Source organism: Heterodontus francisci, chromosome 7 (genome assembly GCF_036365525.1).
Source record: "Heterodontus francisci isolate sHetFra1 chromosome 7, sHetFra1.hap1, whole genome shotgun sequence".
Classification (NCBI taxonomy): Eukaryota; Metazoa; Chordata; class Chondrichthyes; order Heterodontiformes; family Heterodontidae; genus Heterodontus; species Heterodontus francisci.
The window spans coordinates 129,833,879-129,851,843 of record NC_090377.1 but is presented as its reverse complement, the minus strand read 5'-3'; the positions used below and the strand labels follow the sequence as shown (position 1 = coordinate 129,851,843).

The 17,965-nt window shown below is 43.7% G+C and overlaps 1 protein-coding gene across 3 annotated transcripts in view; it reads right to left on the bottom strand.

Annotated features, from left to right (window-relative positions):
* Window positions 1–5,858: 5,858 nt before the first annotated feature.
* The window catches only part of LOC137372320 (receptor tyrosine-protein kinase erbB-4-like), a 1,059,900-nt gene continuing 1,047,793 nt past the window's right edge, over window positions 5,859–17,965 (bottom strand). For all 3 annotated transcript variants that reach the window (XM_068036154.1, XM_068036155.1, XM_068036157.1), the window contains one exon: window positions 5,859–16,283. In XM_068036154.1, the coding sequence (XP_067892255.1) occupies window positions 15,847–16,283 (437 nt within the window). In that variant the 3' untranslated portion in view covers window positions 5,859–15,846. The remainder of the gene's footprint in view (window positions 16,284–17,965) is intronic.

The following is a 17,965-nucleotide window of genomic DNA, read 5'->3' as shown; positions in this document are numbered from 1 at the left end:
AATTGTCCACCACCATTCACGATTGGATGTGGCAGGACTGCAGAGCTTGGATCTGATCCGTTGGTTATGGGATCGCTTAGCTCTGCCTATCACGTGCTGCTTATGCTGTTTGGCACACAAGTTTTCCTGGGTTGTAGCTTCAACAGGTTCACACCTCATTTTGAGGTATGCCTGGTGCTGCTCCTGGCATGCCCTCCTGCACTCTTCACTGAACCAAGGTTGGTCTCTTGGCTTGATGCTAATGGGAGAGTGGGGGATATGCCGGGCCATGAGGTTACAGATTGTGGTTGAATACAATTCTGCTGCTGCTGATGGCCCACAGCGCCTCATGGATGCCCAGTTTTGCATTGCTAGATCTGTTTGAAATCTATCCCATTTAGCAGGGTGTTAGTACCACACAGCACAATGGAGGGTATCCTCAATGTGAAGACAGGACTTCATCTCCACAAGGACTGTGCGGTGGGCACTCCTACCAATACTGTCATGGACAGATGCATCTGTGACAGGCAGATTGGTGAGGACGAGGGCGTATATTTTTCCCTCCTGTTGGTTCCCTCACCACCTGCCGCAGTCCCAGTCTAGCAGCTCTGTCCTTTAGGATTCGGCCAGCTCGGTCAATAGTGCGGCTACTGAGCCACTCTTGGTGATGGACATTGAAGTCCTCCACCCAGAGTACATTTTGTGTCCTTGCTACCCTCAGTGATTCCTCCAAGTGCTGTTCAACATGGTGGAGTACTGATTCATCAGCTGAGGGGGTTTCCTTGCCCATGTTTGACCTGATGGCATGAGACTTCATGGAGTCTGGCGTTGATGTTGAGGACTCCCAGGGCTACTCCCTCCCGACAGTATACCACTGTGCCACCACCTCTGCTGAGAATCTGTCCAGCCAGTGGGACAGGACGTACCCGGGGATTGTGATGGCAGTGTCTGGGACATTGTCTGTAAGGTATAATTCTGTGAGTGTGACTATGTCAGGCTGTTGCTTGACTAGTCTGTGGGACAGCTCTCCCAACTTTGGCACAAGTCCCCAAGTGTTCGTAAGGAAGACTTTGAAGGGCCGACGGGGCTGGGTTTGTCGCTGTCGTTTCTGGTGCCTAGGTCGATGCTATCCAGTTTCATTCCTTATTGACTTTGTAGTGGTTAAATACAGCTGAGTGGCTTGCTGGGCCTTTTCAGAGGACACTTTAAGAGTCAACCACATTGCTGTGGGTCTGGAGTCACATGTCGGCCAGAGCAGGTAAGGGCAGCAGATTTCCTTTCCTGAAGATATGCCTATTACGTGGCATTTTATCAAATACCTTTTGGAAGTCCATATAGACCACATCAACCGTACTGCTCTAATCACCCATCGCTGTTACCTTATCAAAATACTGAATCAAGTTAGTTAAATTGGATTTGCCTTTAACAGCTCTGTGTTAGCTTTCCTTAATTAATTCATACTTGTCCAAATGAATGTTAATTTTGACCTGGATTATCTTTTCTGAAAGCTTCCCCACCACTGAGGTTAAACTGACTGACCTGTATTTGCTGGGTTTATCCTTGTACCTTTCTTTGAGCAAGGGTGTAACATTTGCAATTCTCCAGCCCTCTGGCACCACCCCTGTATCTAAGGAGGATTGGAAGATGAAGACCAGTGTCTCCACAATTTCCACCCTTACTTCCCTCAGCATCCTCAGATTGATCCCTACCAGTCCTAGTGACTTATCGAACTTAAGTATAGCCAGCCTTTCAAATACCTCCTCTTTATCAATTTTTAGCCCATCCTGTATCTCAACTACCTCCTCTTTTACTATGACTTTGGTGGCAATCATTTTTGCGATCACTCTGCGCTCCCCACTGTAGCTCGAGTACTGCATACAGTTCTTGTCACTGCATTATAAGAGAATGTGATTGCACAAGAGAGATGTTGCCAGGAATGCAGCATTTCAGCCATGAGGAAAGATTGGATAGACTAGTATTGCTTTCTTTGGAATAGACAAGCTGAGGGGAGATTTAATTGAGGGCTGGATTTCAACAAGCCCTCGACGTTGTGACCTGTGGTGGTTGGAGGGGGGCCGGGGGGGGGGGGGGGGGGGGGGTGCGCCTGAAGATGGCTCTGGATGAGGCCCACCAGGGACCTTGACGCTGGCAGGACCCAGTCTGAACCTCCCGGTTCTCACGCATAGAGCAAGTGGTGGTCTGGAACTCACTGTCTGGCAGGGTGGTATAAACTGAAACTAGATCGCTCTTTTTAGGCCAGCACAGACATAATGGGCCAAATGGCCTTCTTTGGGCTGTAAATTTTCTGTTTCTATGTTTTTAATGTGAGGTATGAGCCGTGGTAGATAGAGATCTTAAGTAGCTAACTACTAACCTTGACCACTTTTGTGAAGTCATTGAACTCTTCCAGCACTGCATCTAGGTCCTTGGGTCGACACTGTTTACATTAACCTCTGTGGCTATCTGCTCTTATTCCCTTCTAATCACTTGTCTGGAGAGCTCCTCGCTCCCTGTGGATGCAGGACATCTCTCGTTCTCTCGTTTTCCTCCTTTCCACCTCCTGCACCAGGGCCTCAAGTGCTGAATTTGAAATTCTGGGAGCCACCTCTCTCCCATGTTGTGCAATTCTTCTATGTTTTCCAGGTCAGAGCCACTTCCTGCACCATTTCCAGTGACGGCTGCAGCCAGAATGCACCGTCTGTTTATGAGGTGCAGGCTGGCTTTAAGAAGTGCCAGCTAGCTTTAAATGGTGCTAGCCTTGCAGGAACCTGGCGCTCCCCCCAATGAGTGTGCAGCCAGTCAGAAATGAGTCGAGTGCAGTGCCACTATCATGTAAATTAGCAGGCAGTAGAAAGTTTGTGTGCTGCCTGCATCTCTTTTATATGGCATGGGTTAATGGTGCAATCCAATCTGCACATTTGTTTTCGGGCCTTATCGAAATTTTAGCCTCAGATGTTGCCAAGAGCAGAAGTGGTTTCTAAGCATGCGACAATGGAGGATTAGAGATCACAAGATACTCCAATAGAGGGCTCCAGTTTTCACAATCAGCAAAGAAAATGTAATTTTGCAAAAATAAAATAGGAAGACTTGCTTTTATATAGCACCATTCCCAACTACTGGACATCTCAAAGCACCTTACAGCTAATCAAGTACTTTTTTGAAGTGTAGTCACAACCAGTAAGCACACAGCAAACTCCCACAAACAACAATGTGAAAATGGCCAGATAATCTGCTTTTGTGATGTCGATTGAGGGATGAATATTGGCTGGAACGTCAGAGATAATTCCCCTGCTCTTCTTCAAAATAATGCCATGGGATCTTTTACATCCACCCGAGCAAGAAGATGGGGCCTCAGTTTAACATCTCATCCAAAAGATAGCACATCCGGCAGTGCAGCAACCCCTCAGTACTGCGCTGGAGTGTCAGCCTTGATTTTCGTGTTCAAGCCCTGGAACTCCGTGATTCAGAGACAAGAGTGCTACCAACTGAGCCACAGCTGACACTAGAGTACAGTTTGAATGAGACTCATTTCTTTCAATGTATAAAATGGGTGTAGGAACTGAGACCTTAATGTGCATATACACAAGTATTTGAAGGTGGCAGGACAAGTTGATAATGCTGTTCAAAAGGCACCTGGGATCCTTGTGTTTGCAAGCAGAGGCATAGTGTACAAAAGCACGTAAATTATGCTAAACCTTTATAAAACAATCATCAGGCATCAGCTGGAGAATTTATCCAAATCTGGGCATCTCATTTATGGAAGGATGTCAAGGTCAGAGAGGGTGTACAGGAGATGTGCTAAAATAATCCAGGGATAAAATATTTCAGATACATGAAGAGACGAGAGAAACTCGGGTTATGGGGAGGTTTGCTAGAGGTGTTCAAAATCATGAAGGCTTTCGACAGAGTAAGTAAGGAGAACCATTTTTCACTGGCAGTAGAGTCGGTAACCAGAGGACACAGATTCAAGGTAATTGGCAAAAGAAGCAGAGGTAACATGAGAGTAAAAAGGTATTTAGTGAGTTCTTCTGATCTGGAATTCACTGCTAGAAGGGATAGTGGAAGCATATTCAATAATAACATTGAGAAGAGTACTGGATAAATATTTGCTACATAAGTGACAAAGCTGCAGGTCTATGGGAAAGAACAGGGAGCGGGATTAATTGGGTAGCCCTTTTCAAAGAACACAATGGGCCGAATAGCCTCCTTCTGTGCTGTATAATGCTACGATTCTAAGAGAAGGAATAGGTAGTGGAACTGCACATCACTGCTACATATGGATGAAGGAACATTCATTCTAAATCATCCATCGAGAAAACACTACACCAGCTGCTTCCTGTTGTTTATGATGGAGCACTTCCCAGACTCCTTCCTCTTAAACCTTCTGCATATGGGAAGGTGTGAAGACAAGGGATACTGATGCTATAATCATGCATAAAGTTATTAAAAGGCTAAAAATTGCCATATATATGCATTCTGTTGTTTGTTGTTGTCATAAATTTCATATATATCAACGCACAAATTAAACATGTCCACTCAAAAAGGGAACAAGTGTTGGAGAAGGAAATGTTTGCTACAGAAGATTATGAGGATTTTATTTGAATTGACATTGCTCAGGTTTTCTGAGGGAAACTTCAATAGACCAGTGGAATATACATTGAGTTGCACATCCACTGCCTGAATAAAAGATTGCTGGCAATTAGATTCATTGCTTTGGCTTAACGATTGTTCAGAGGTATGATCCAAATCTCAGTGTTAACTGTCTGTATAACTGCAATATAAGGGGAGTTTTGTACTGATGTATGGGTTAATTCTTCCGATAGTAATTATCTCCAACCCTAGCCAAATCGACTTTGGTGAAGAACAACCCCAACCCATGGCAAACTCACATGCACATGTTGTGGCAGTCACTTGGCTGCTTGTACCACTGCTAATGATGTAGCATCAGTCTGCATGCCTAGTAAAAGAGGACAGTAATCTTGTCTGGGATCTTCCTCCAAAGGTGACTGAGCAAAGTGGAAATGCTTGAAATCCTATAGTACGGCACAATTGCATGGTCTGTGGCAGGAGCGGGCTCCTTCCATCCTTTTCCATATATTGAAAACCGCCATTCTTTTGGTTTGGCTTTTCTCCCACCAAGATGGAAGGACGTAATCAGTTGGAAAATGTTGAAATGTGTATCAGCTGACAGTTAACCAAGTTCTCACTGCACAATGAAATAAACGTAAGACAGCACTTTCTATTCACCTCATGAGAAAGACAGAACAGTGGTGGGATTTGTTCTGGATATAATAAGCAATATCTACCAATATGTCTTCCTTCATCCAGACATGTTGGCTGTTTCCTCGGGATGGGAGCCTGACATAATCTTGGGAGTCCCTGCAGCCACTAGCACAACTCCCCACTGCACCCCACTCCCCCACCCCCTGGAAAATTCTTCTTCATTCTCTGACTAGCCATGTGCTTATTGTGCTTAGATTCAGTGACAACTATTGCTTCAATCCAACAAGGGGAAAGACCTAACAGGTGAAAATTTGAACTTAGATTTTACTTGCTGGTGAAGATTTGGTCCATTTATTGCAGTCTTGTGTTCTTGCCCTTATCCACTGTTTATGTGAAGGTTAATACCAAGGCTCAGGAGGCATTTGTTATGCATAACACTATCTCGCTCATGAGTTGCTATTCCTCCGTTTTTGAATCTTTTGCACCTTTGCAATAAACACACAAGCCATTCCCCCTCCAATGTGGTCTGCTCCTTCCATCACTCCTTTAACTCTCCACTTTGACCTTTGAGCTTTTGTACTCGTTTCATACTTCCAGTTGTTGAATTGGTTTAAGAACGTCACAAGACAGCATGATTCACAGTTTATTTAACTTTGTTTATATTAAATTAAAAATATATTTTTGACAGATTCATATAACAAAAATGAAGAACAGTCTTCCAATTGTACAGCGTAGATGATGCCAAAGCTGTAAGCTGCTGCATTATGTTCCCGCAAGTTTTACAGCATGTAGCTGTACCCAAGCACTCAAGTAAAGGACTTAGGAAGCAAGTGTTCGCTGTGAATGAGCACAGAAATATCAGTAGCTGAAAATGAACATTACCATTTAAAAGAAAAGAGCTTAAGAGGCTAAACTAGTCACTGAAGAGAATTTTAGCTTTAAAGTTAGTTATTGGTATTGCAATGGTGCGAAATACAATTGTTTGCTTTAAGCTGGATTTCCAAAAGCTAATTAACAAGACATCACACACGGAGCTAAGGCTTCCTCTAGCTAAAGCCGAACGCAGAAGTTAAAACACATCACATTAACTAGCGCTGAACACATAATCATCAGCAGTTCTATAATGCTGTGAATTAAAAAAAAAATTCCACAGTCCAAATACATATATACAAAACAACCCTAAAGGGACAAGTATGCCTCAAATAAAACAATTCCACAAATTAAAAGCAACAGTCTCCCTTATTATTTACAAATGCACCTAGCCATTTCTTTAACAACCTATAAAAAATACTATTCACATTTTCCGTGTAATGCAGTGATTACTCAGTATCAACAGTTACTCAGAATATCATTAGTCCACCCTTTAAGCTGCAGTAACAGTGCAAACCGAGGGACCGAATAGTGCCTTTATCAAAAGTGAACACCTTCATTTTACGTGGGGTACCCCAAGCGCATTTTTACGATTCTGTGGCCATCCCAAAAAATATATTTTGTCTTTAGAATTTTTCATTCAAACATTTCTAAGCTGGTCATTTATCCACCAAACCTCCATATGGGATTTGATCACTTCAATAAAGGGCCATTGCAGGCCAGGCTGATGATTATTGACCGGCATTCCTCACTGGAAGATATTTAACAGTGACAGAGCGGGAGCTATAGCAGGACATACAACAGAGCCTATTTTAGAGCAAACAGTGCCAATTTAAACAGAATCTCTCTGCTCCAAAGCAAACTGTACCTATTTAAACAGAGTCTCTACAAACTACAACAAATAGAACTCAGGACAGAAACTACAGCAAAGTTTCCAGATAATAGCAGGATTATTTCTCAACCAAAATACTGTGAGTGGAGGATAGCTCTATAATCTAAATTATCTGTGTAAAATCAATTCTAGTCACTTACAGCAGTGCAGTATCCAGGTGTGATTGATGGGGGAATTACCCAATTATTCTTATTCTGGCTGGAACCTCTGGGCCCCGATATTTACTCAGGCCCTGAAGAGAGTATAGGAAGGGCAGGATTTCAGATGGGAGCAGACGTCCTGCAAAAATTAATAGCATGATGCCTTTTTAATTTTTTCAGCAGGTTTCCGACCTGAGATTGACAGAGTATCTGCCTGTCAGGCAGGAACACTGCTGGAGAGCGGATGTCAGGTAAGCAGGAGATCACAGGAGGGGATAGAATGGGGGAGCAGGAGAAGTGGGAGATCAGTGTGTTGGGGGTATCAGAGATTGCAGGGGTTTGTGGGGCATCGGAGATCGTGGGTGGTGTAAACAGGTTAGCTTGTTGGGCCTGGGACGAATGCTCCTGTTCCTCCTGGCTCACAATCAGTGCTGTAAATGCACTTAACTCGTGGACCCACCCTTCTCACCTCCATTTATCTGACAGGATTCCCCAGCACCAGGAATTCCAACCTCCAGGCCTGAAAAATAAAATTTCTGCTAAAATGAAGGAATGCAGTTCCCTTAAAGGTTTTTATTGACTGACCCGCCACCTGAGAGCAGGTTGGTTGCCTCCGTTAAAACCGGAAATGGGCGGTTTGGGACTTGGTTTAAGATTTAACTTTTTTTAACCTACCATCCACCCCAACTCACCCATCCTTGGGCTTAAATCTCTCCCCCCACCGGTGTCACTATATGCAGCCATTATTTAAGCAAGAAACTGAAGGGCCTGGGGAGAGGAGGTGACTGAAAGGGAGAATATGAGTTAATTTAAGGGCCAATTACAAGGGGCAGCATCACATGGGGACCTCTGGTCAGTAAATTGTGAGACCACTCTCCTGATTTTCCACCCTTGCTCCTGGCTGGGAGCTCCAGATGGGGGAATCAGCCATGAAGAGTGTTAATCTGGAGTAATGGGGCATGGTGGTTCGGGGCGGGGCAGGGCGGGGGGGGGAGGTTAAAAGACTAAAGGGTTAAAATTGGGATGTACATTCTTAATAATGCGTTTCCATTGACCGTTCTTTAAACAAAGATATCGGCCAGTTTAGAAAGTTAACATTTTCATTAAACAGGAGGCCAGAGTTTCACTTGGGCACATTCGTGACGAGCAATGAACAGTACTACTTAAACCCAAAACAACTATTAGAACTGATAATACAACACCTTACAGGAGGAATTACTGTAACATCAGCAGTAGTCATGTTTGCAGAGGGTTCAATCCAATTATTTTGGTGTGGGAGGGGAGTAACTAAGTCAAATTTCCAAAATAATCTAAATTCTTTGAGAATTATCATGTTTGCAACAACTCTGAACCCACTTTTGACAACATCCGGACATTACACTAGAAAGGTTCGAGTCAGTTCTGGTGAAGGGCACCGTGATTTTCCATGCCTTGGCTGAGGTTACTTTAATGATAGCGTGTCTGAACTCCTTGCTTCATGCAAGACACAGTGGGTACATTGGAGCCTTTGGCTGTAGCTGAAGCCCAGATAGATGCAGGAAGTCTCCGTGAAGTCAATTAACCAGTCATTTCATTGATTGTGGAGTGCGGAAGCAGAGTTACTTTGGGTGCATCATGATTCCTGCTATTACACCTACTGAATCCATCGACTTGCAATGCAATGGAAGATTTTTGCCTGGGAGGTTGTGTACTGGCACTTTAACTTCCAGTAAACTGGGTGGTGGGGGGGGGGTGGGGTGTTGTACGGAGATCTTCAACACAACCTCACTCCCCTCTCCAAACCCTATAGCAAGGGAACTTGCCTGGAGGAGTTCCAGACAACTCTTGAAGATTTCTCCCTGTAAGCTGACAGCAGGTGTGAGCTTCCCTTTAAAAAGGCCCAAAGCTTGACTAGAAATCTATTACCCTCCCCCAGATGGCTGCTTGCTCCATGGGAGACGGAAGAACATAGCAACAAAGCTTTCCTCGGGCCCTTTCCAAGTTTGGTGCTGCACTGACATTCCGGCTATGGGTGCATGCACACACCATGCACACAACCTACCCACCCAGGCCGTGAAAATAATCCTGTCACTGCAATCTGGGACGGGGTTTCTGTCAACAGGCCTGGTCCGGCAGGATATTTGCACCCCCATGCTTGCATTAGTGGTGAAAAACCACAGGAAACTTCAAGTTCCATGTTTCACAAGTCCAACGTTAGACTATAGGAGAGCACTGGACTGGAATAGAATCAAAGCCAATCTGACTGACAGTCAACAGAATTGACGGCAGCCACCATTTTGACTGGCAGCCATTTTAAACTGGAAAAATAACCAGCAGGAAAAGCCTTTATAAAATGGCAAAATCTTCCCCAAGATTTCAGAAACAGCTGCTTAGCAATTTCAATATACTGAATGAAATCTTGCAAGCACTCTTAATATTGCATGTCCTCTCTATTTAAGTAAGTATTCATTTGCTATAAATAAAAATATTAAAATACAGAAATGTGAAAAGGCAGATAACGTTAAAAATCCTCCAGGTGGAAAGCAATAAAGTAATTGTACAAGTGAAGTGTTCACCAGGACAGTCTCAAAAGCTTCCTTTGTACAGTAAAACAATTGGTGCATTTATCGTGATTGAATAGACTTAGCAATTCAATGGTTACTTGGTGCAATAGTCTGCATGCACTATCTAGTGTTGGTTATCTCAGCTACATTACTGAAATCCACAGTGTCTCTTCTGAAAATACATTCATCAGGCAAGTGTACATGCCCTGTCTTCACCACACTGACATGTTGAGTTGCCTGGTACTGAGCACCACTAGTGCCCCAGGTGACTCACAATCTAACAGTTCAAACTTAAAACACTCATATTCATGTTCAAATCCCTCCCTATCTCTGTAGCTTCCTACAGCCTTCTGAGATCTCTGCACTCCTCCAATTCTGGCCTCTTGCGAATCCCCGATTTTAATCGCCCCTCCATTGGTGGCCGTGTTTACAGCTGCCAAAACCTTAAGTTCTGGAATTCCCTCCCTAAGCATCTCCGCCGCTCTACCTCACTCTCCTCCTTTAAGATGCTCTTTAAGACCTACCTCTTTGAATAAACTTTTCTCTGATAATTGCTTCTGTAAAGAGCCTTGCGATGGAGAAAAGCCACAAGCCAAAGATTACTGTTTCTCCAAATACTTCCCAGAAACCATTATCATACGCTTAACCTTATAACTAGAGGTTGAAAACTCATGGGAAGTAACGCTTGCCACGGCTGCTCCTCTCACTTGGAAAATGAACAGCAGTCAGTTTTCATTAATAAAACATGACCTATGACTTTATTGATGCATAATTTCATCCTCTTACTGATCTGAAGCTTAACTTGATTGCAACAAATAAGGGGGAATTTTAACCAGTAGCATGATTTAGGCGGGTACAGGAAGCTCAGGTCAGGGGAGGACAAAACACTGATGTCATCAGACACCAATCTGCATATGCAAAGGAAGATCCCGCTGGCTTTGGACAGGTACTTTTACCGCCTGCTCTGATTAAAATCAGATTGATGCAAATTGGGCCAGCAATCAGCGGCTAATTCATCGGCATTTTAACTGCTCATCCGTTTGATTCCAATTGGCGGGTAGCAATAAAATCCCCCCCACAGGCATCTATGTAATAATGCTGCCATTGATGTGGAGGAAGAAAATTAGAGGGTTATTTTTGTGAAAGGGTGATAACAGGTACTAACTAGGTGCTGCGTTAATAAAATACGCCTGTTTGAAAGTCTGGTTTTAGCATGCAATATTGGGTCTAATTGCTGATTGTCTTAATTTGAACTTGCCTGAAGTTGCTAAAACATATACCTGCAGGTTCAGCACTCAAGCACTGATTAGAAGCAATTTTTGTGAAGCAATAACGTGGGCTACACGCCCCCACTTTCACTGAAAGTGTGGAGTCCTGGGTAATGCAGAATGGCTGGTTTCAGGATGCCTCAGGAACTGCACAGGTTCTCGGATATGGCACTGGAGGTCCTGGTGGCGGAACTCCAGAGGAGGAGGGATGTGCTGTGCCCACAGCAGGGAAGGTGTGCACCTCGTCTTCCCTAGCAAGATGCCAATGATCAAGTCTCCCTTTCTCCTGGTGACTCCTGCAAGGTGCCCAATAAGGTACAGCAGCAGAACACACTTTTTAGGTGAAGTCCTCAGAGAAATTCCAGAATATATGTTGATAAGAGTGTTGGTGAAGTCTTGACAAACTGTCCCAGAAAGTCTCCCTACTGTGCTTCAAATGTTTTCATTAAATCTCCTGCGACAAGTGAACAGAAAAAGGTGAGTGCGTCTCTAAGTAATGCTCAAAATCCTCAACAACGACTTGCTTCGACCCAATTAACTGGTTGCTGTTAGGAGAGGATGTTAGGCCATGCATTATCCACCAAAATGTCATGGAGCCTTGTTAATGAGCACGAGCAGGAAACTTAAGTGGCAATCAGCCCCTTAACGAATCTCTGGGTGACCATTCCTGGTGCAAGCTTCAACTTCTTTAGCAAGATGATGTCTTGTACGAAATGTGGGTTAAACTGGTGCTTCAGCTCAAGACCCCATCTTGGCCAGCTTGGAGGCTCTTTCGTGCCTAAAAGAGCTGGCAAAAATCACCACCAAAATATCTTCCATTTCTTGTGGACTTTAGCACATTCTAAGAATGTCCCAGAGTGCCGCACAATACAAAGAATGATATCCCATTAAGATGACCTCATTAAAATGATCTTGCAGCCAGACTTTCATACAGGCATTACAGAATCGTTAAAGTGCAGAAGGAGGCCATTCGGCCCATCACATCCACACTGGCTCGCCAAAAGAGCAATTCCCTCAGTTCCATTCCCCTGCCTTCTCCCCATAACCCTGCACGTTCTTCCTTTTCATATAACTGTCTAATTCCCTTTTGAATGCTTCAATTGAACCTGCCTCCACCACGTTCTCAGCCATCTGGTTGTTGAAGGCAGTAATTACCTGAAAGGTCAGGTGCAAGCTGTGCACATGAACAATTCATATTCAATTCTCTATACATCAATGATCTTACTCTCTGAAATTAAAAGTGCCTCCTGTAAATTGAATTTCAGAAACTGCAGTATGGTCAGGGTAAACAGTATATAAACTAAGGTCACGTTCATCAAAACAGTTCCAACTCAAACCAAAAGTTCCAGTGAATTTTAATTTCCTTTGGGTTGGAGTTCAGAAAAAGGAAAGTCAAAGTGTATCTTTCTGAAGTGATCATGATGAAGGTCCAATGGGAGCTGGGGGAAATGCCATTCAGAAACAGAAAGTAACATGGCCAACATCCAGTTCATGGCTGGTACATGCACACTGAGGCTTTGACCATTCCCTCTGAGATTTCATTGCACATTCTTACACCTGGCCAATGTAACAGGAGTCTGACACTTCTTTGACTACTAAGCTACTCAGAAGTGAAAGATCAAGGCCCAAAGTGCAGTTAAAACAAAATAAGATGGGAAGAAGGGGTAAGTCACAATAGTCCAAAATAGAAACTAGGGTGACGTTTGAGATTTTATCAACCTGTGAAAAGTAGAAGGAAGGAAAGGTTTGGAGGTATTTTGCAATATTGAGATCCTGACAAAGAATGGGCTGGAATAGAAGGCGGTGTGACACGTCTTGGCTTCAATACACTGGGGTGGGGATAAATGTAGCATGTGGTATTTGGAGGCTTGGGAGGACAATGGAGGAAAATTAAGAGTGCAATAATTACAGAAGTATTGATCAAATAGAGAGGCAAGAAGGGTTGAGAACGAGAATTTTCTTAGATCCCTGACACAGTAGCTGCTGCAGATTTACTAGCGCCATCACTAACGGCAACATTTATCTTGCAGCAATATTCCAGGTAATGACCTGGAGCTTGCTGCCCACAGGGTGGTGGAAGCAGAGACAATCAATGATTTCAAAGGGTTATTGGATGGGCACTGAAGGTAGTAAACTTGCAGGGCTACAGGGATCGAGCGGGGCTTTGGGACTGACTGGATTGCTCCGCAGCGAGCCGGCATGGACTCTATTGGCCAAATGGCCTCCTTCTATGCCATAGACTTAGCATTTTATAGCACAGGAGGCCATTCAGCTCATCATGCCTGTGAAAGTGTTAATCCAATGAGCCTCACTCCTCCCAGCTTTTTCCCCATAGCTCTGCAACTTTTACAAACTTCAAAGACAAACTAGACTACTCTCAATTTTCAGCTGGTCAGGAAATATGTTGATCATTTTAATTTCTGTTCATGCTGAGTGACATATTTCCGCCATGTGCATTCCTGTGCTTATGTCTTTAATGGTTGCTTGGAAAAGACAGACATGACTGATCTTTTTTGTACCTGCCCTCAGTCCACATTGCTGTCAGTTGTTTATATCCTACTATTAATACCATGACACGAAACACCATTTAAAATGTGTGAGGCTGACAGAAAGCTATCCTTCTGAGGTTCAGTCAACTAAAACGGTTACACTTGATGTAATTATCTTTATACTGAGCACTGGCAGATGGGTAAGGGCATTCAGCTAATTCTCTTACCTTTGTTTCTGCAGTGTTACACAGTAGATATGCTAAGTGATTCATCGGCCATGGATGTCTGACAGGACCCATAGGAACACTCATTGCGGCCAGCAGCAATGGAGATGACTCCAGCTTTGTGTTACTAACTCCCATCATTTTCATATCCATAGTATGGTTTGAAGATCAGTAAATCTCATTCGCAATCCCTACTTCCTCATTAACCAAACCTATCCAAAGACAGAAATCTCCTCAGTTCTGTCCGCCTTTAGGGTGGAGAAGGCATTTCTGCACCCTGGGGGTGAGTATTCCTGGCTCATCTCCCAACAGAGGCTGTAATAACTGCTGCACCATTATGGCTGATATGAACATATTTGGATAATAACATTCAAATGCAGGTTATTAGACAAATCATCTGCATCCAGGGACGCAAAATGGAATCTCAAAAATTAGCATCAAAATAGGGGGAAAAATATCGGCCAACTAAAATATCTGTGAAGTACATGACTATAAATTGTTGACTGAAGCCAACTGACCCAGATTGTAAATAGATGTTGCATTCCTTTCTAATGTTCAACAGTACTGCAGTGTAGCCTTTGGGAAGACTTATAATGTATCATTTCTGGACAGCAATACTACAGAGGCAAGTAGTAATCACTCATGTAGTTTCCGATTAACCTTTTGGCTTAGGTAAAGAGCAAGTGACTATCCTAACACTGCAGGAAGGACACATTGAGATTCCAACACTCCATCATTTCCAGTTAGACATACGAATGGTCCACGAAGCTGAATTCAGACTCATTCCTTCACAACCTTTCTATTCAGATATATAAGCCTCAGTTGTGGTTCCAAACCTTGAAGGTACAATTGCCTGAACTGGCCAGTGTGTGTCACCTGAGCTCCAAATTGGCCCAAGTTGGTGTTTGTACGAATGCAAATACACTGCAAGTTGGGTCTGCTTCAGTAAATTTGGAACCTCTGGCCTCTTCCCTTTGACTAGATAACATCTGCTTCTACACCCTTTTCAAAATGTCTTTACGCAACACAAAAAGGATGACCGTGCCTATTTAAGCAGTGTCGGCCTAGTGTCTACACTAACTCTGGAGCTACCTCACGCCATTTGAGGGCTGTTGTGTACCCCAGTCAGATTGAGGCAACACTAGATGGGAGCTATACAAAGCAGTGCAATCATGGACATTTACCGCATCAATCTCAGTAATAAACGTGATTGGCAGTGCTGATGTGTGCTTATTAATGACAACATGAATCCTTCCATTAAGTTCTTGGTTATAAAACAGTTTCCTCAATCTTTTCTTTAGAATTAAGAACGGTTCTGTTTGTTTTCCAATATTTAAAAAGTTATTAATTATTAAAGTATATTTAAGTACAAAAAAGAATTAAGAGCTCTGCTACATTAAAACTGCACCTTTGAAATGAAGCCTGACACAGACTTCACTCAGCCCCCTTGTTCAACTAAATAGCTAACATCTGCATGGGCAATAGAAGGTCAATCAGCATCATGGTGGGCTTGTAACAGGCCATCCAGATCAGGCTAGCCCAGGCCTAGCTTACCTCCATTAGCTCCTGCACCTAATTAACAGGATTCAACCCTTCCTCGCCATGGTCCATTGCTGAGGAAGCTCCCTGCAACGGGTGCCAGTCACATCTGCTCAATGCATTTTATACCCAGATGCCAATTCAAATAATTTGAGGTGCACCAAACTAGTGCAATCTAAAAAAAAATCATACTCTTGTGCAGATGGTTTGACCAGATCAGTGTGGATATATGAGCTGGCCAGCTGGTTACATTTTATTGGTCAATCTTTCTCTCAGGGTTACTAGAACTTCAGACCCTCAATGTTACAGAGTCCTTTCCCCTCCCCCAATGACAGTAGAACTTTAGAGGCCATTGCACTTTGTTCCATGAACGTAACCTTCCAGAGCATCTTGTTGAAGATCAGCATGAAAGGTCAATCCCAAAGAGCTACATTTTTGGCATTTCCACAGGAATCCTTCATTTTGCTGGTTATAACCATATTGCTTTTTAACGGGTGCCGGTTAGGAAAAGTCCAAAAGGACCAGGGCTCAATTCTAGCAAATAGAACTTTCCTTCCATTCAGACACGTTTTGCCAGTACTATTGCCTCAGACATACTCCTTCTAGTCAATATTGAAGATACGAGTTTGTGGTTTGATGAGGAAATCCAGCGAAGCCGGAATCCCGAGTGTTGCAAGAGTTACACCACTGTATTCCGCTGTCCATATGAAGGCAGTACTGTCCCCGGCTTTAGTGAGAACTCTGAAAGGTACTCGGGGTTCTCTGCTACAATGGGCTTGATGCGTCCATTCTGCTTGTAAAAAAACTTTGAGCCGTACTCCTGCAGGTACTCAGGGTTGTGCATGGCGGTTTTGGGTGGGTAACTGTGGTTCCAGTAGTCAGGATTGTCAAAGGCCTTGTCAACGTTTTCTGATATGGCGATCTTATCCTGTAGGTATTCTGGATTCTCAACCACATTGACAAAAGTGTTGAGATAGAGGGGTTCATTCACATACTCGTCCTCTGTGGTCTGTTGACCCTCAGGGACATTGTGGTATTCTGGGTTGTCCAAAGCATGAACGTCGCCATTTTTCCGAAGAGTCACAAATGGGTTCTCCTCCACTGGGTTCAGGTACTCTGTGAGAAGAGCAATGAAATCATTACAACTCTGCACAAGGTCACAGAAAGAAAAGAAAGATTTGCATTTCTATATCAACGTTCACATCCTCAGGAGGTTCCAAAGCTCTTTACAGCCAATGAAGTAATTTTGAAATGTTGTCACTGTCCCAATGCAGGAAACGGGGCAAGTTCCCACAAATAGCAATGAGGTAATGACCAGCTACTCTGGCTTAGTGATATTGGTTGGAGTGATACATATTGAACAAGACACCAGGGAGCAGGCCCCTGCTCTTCTTTTACATCCTCCTGAGAAGGAAGGTGGGTTCTCAGTTTACTGTCTCATCTGAAGCATGACACCTCCAGCAGTGTGGCAAGTCCCTCAGGAATGCAGTCAAGTGCCAACTTAGATTTTGTGCTGGAGTTTCTGGAGCAGGATTTGAACCCACAATATGGGTATCTTGGGCGTAAGCTAACCTGAAAGTAAGCTGCAGACCAAGCATGTGTTTTCTGAATTGCACATTGAATCTATGAACGGGCAGTACATACTCTAATAGAAGCTGAAAGGAGGCCACTTGACCCAGTGAAGCTTACCCGTTGTAACGTTCCTAACCCAGCATCTATAGACTGCATCTCTTGCCAGCCCAGACTGAGTTTATTCCAAACTTTTACCAGCCTCCATGGAGGGGGAATATAAAATTGCCCGTCATCCTTGTGAAGTGGAACCATGAGAACGAATTCAATGGAACCAAAAATGGACAGTGATGGAAAAGGAGCTACCATTTCACTTCCACCCATTTCACCTGATTGCACAAAGTCAAAATCTACCCTGTTCTGTGCAATATTAGTGATGAACATGTTAATCTGTTGATACAAAATCCCTCTGTTCACTACTTTTCGTTAGGAGTTAATAGCTTCACCCATCGGGACCCAAGAAGAGTTTGAGGCACAGTTGAACTCAGTTAGGATATAGTGTGCCACTGGGGGAGGAAGTATGATGCATGCCTTCAATATAAATATTAGTTCAACAGCACCCTCTAATATTAGGCTGCTGATTCATAGCATTAAGTATTTTAATGTAGTAAAACGCCACCAGGCACTTCACAGGAGCACTATTGGTGGCCAATGGTGGAGGAATTAAAATTGGGGATGTGCGGGCAGCCAGCATTGGAGGAGCATAGAGAACTCAAAGGGTTCACAAGCTGGAAGAGGTTACAGAGATAGGGAGGAGCGAGGCCACAGAGGGTTGAAAACATGGATGAGAATTTTCAAATTGTAGGTCAGCGAGCATACGGGTGATGTGTGAATGGCAGTTGGAGCGAGTTAGGATATGGGTAGCTGAGTTTTTGATAACCTCAATTTTATGTTCAAGATGGGAAGCATGCCAGGAGTGCATTGGAATAGTCAAGTCTAGGCATTGGAATAGTCAAGTCTAGGCATTGGAATAGTCAAGTCTCGGCATTGGAATAGTCAAGTCTAGGCATTGGAATAGTCAAGTCTAGGCATGGATAAGGGTTTCAGCAGTAGATGAGCTGAGGTAGAGTTGGGTGATGTAATGGAGATGGAAATAGGCAGTCTTAGTGACGGCAGGGATATGTGGTTGGAAGCTTATCTCGGGGTCAAGTACAACACCAAGGTTGTGAACAGTCTGGTTCAACCTCAGACAGTTGTCAGGGAGAGCGTTGGAGACGCTGGCTAGTGCA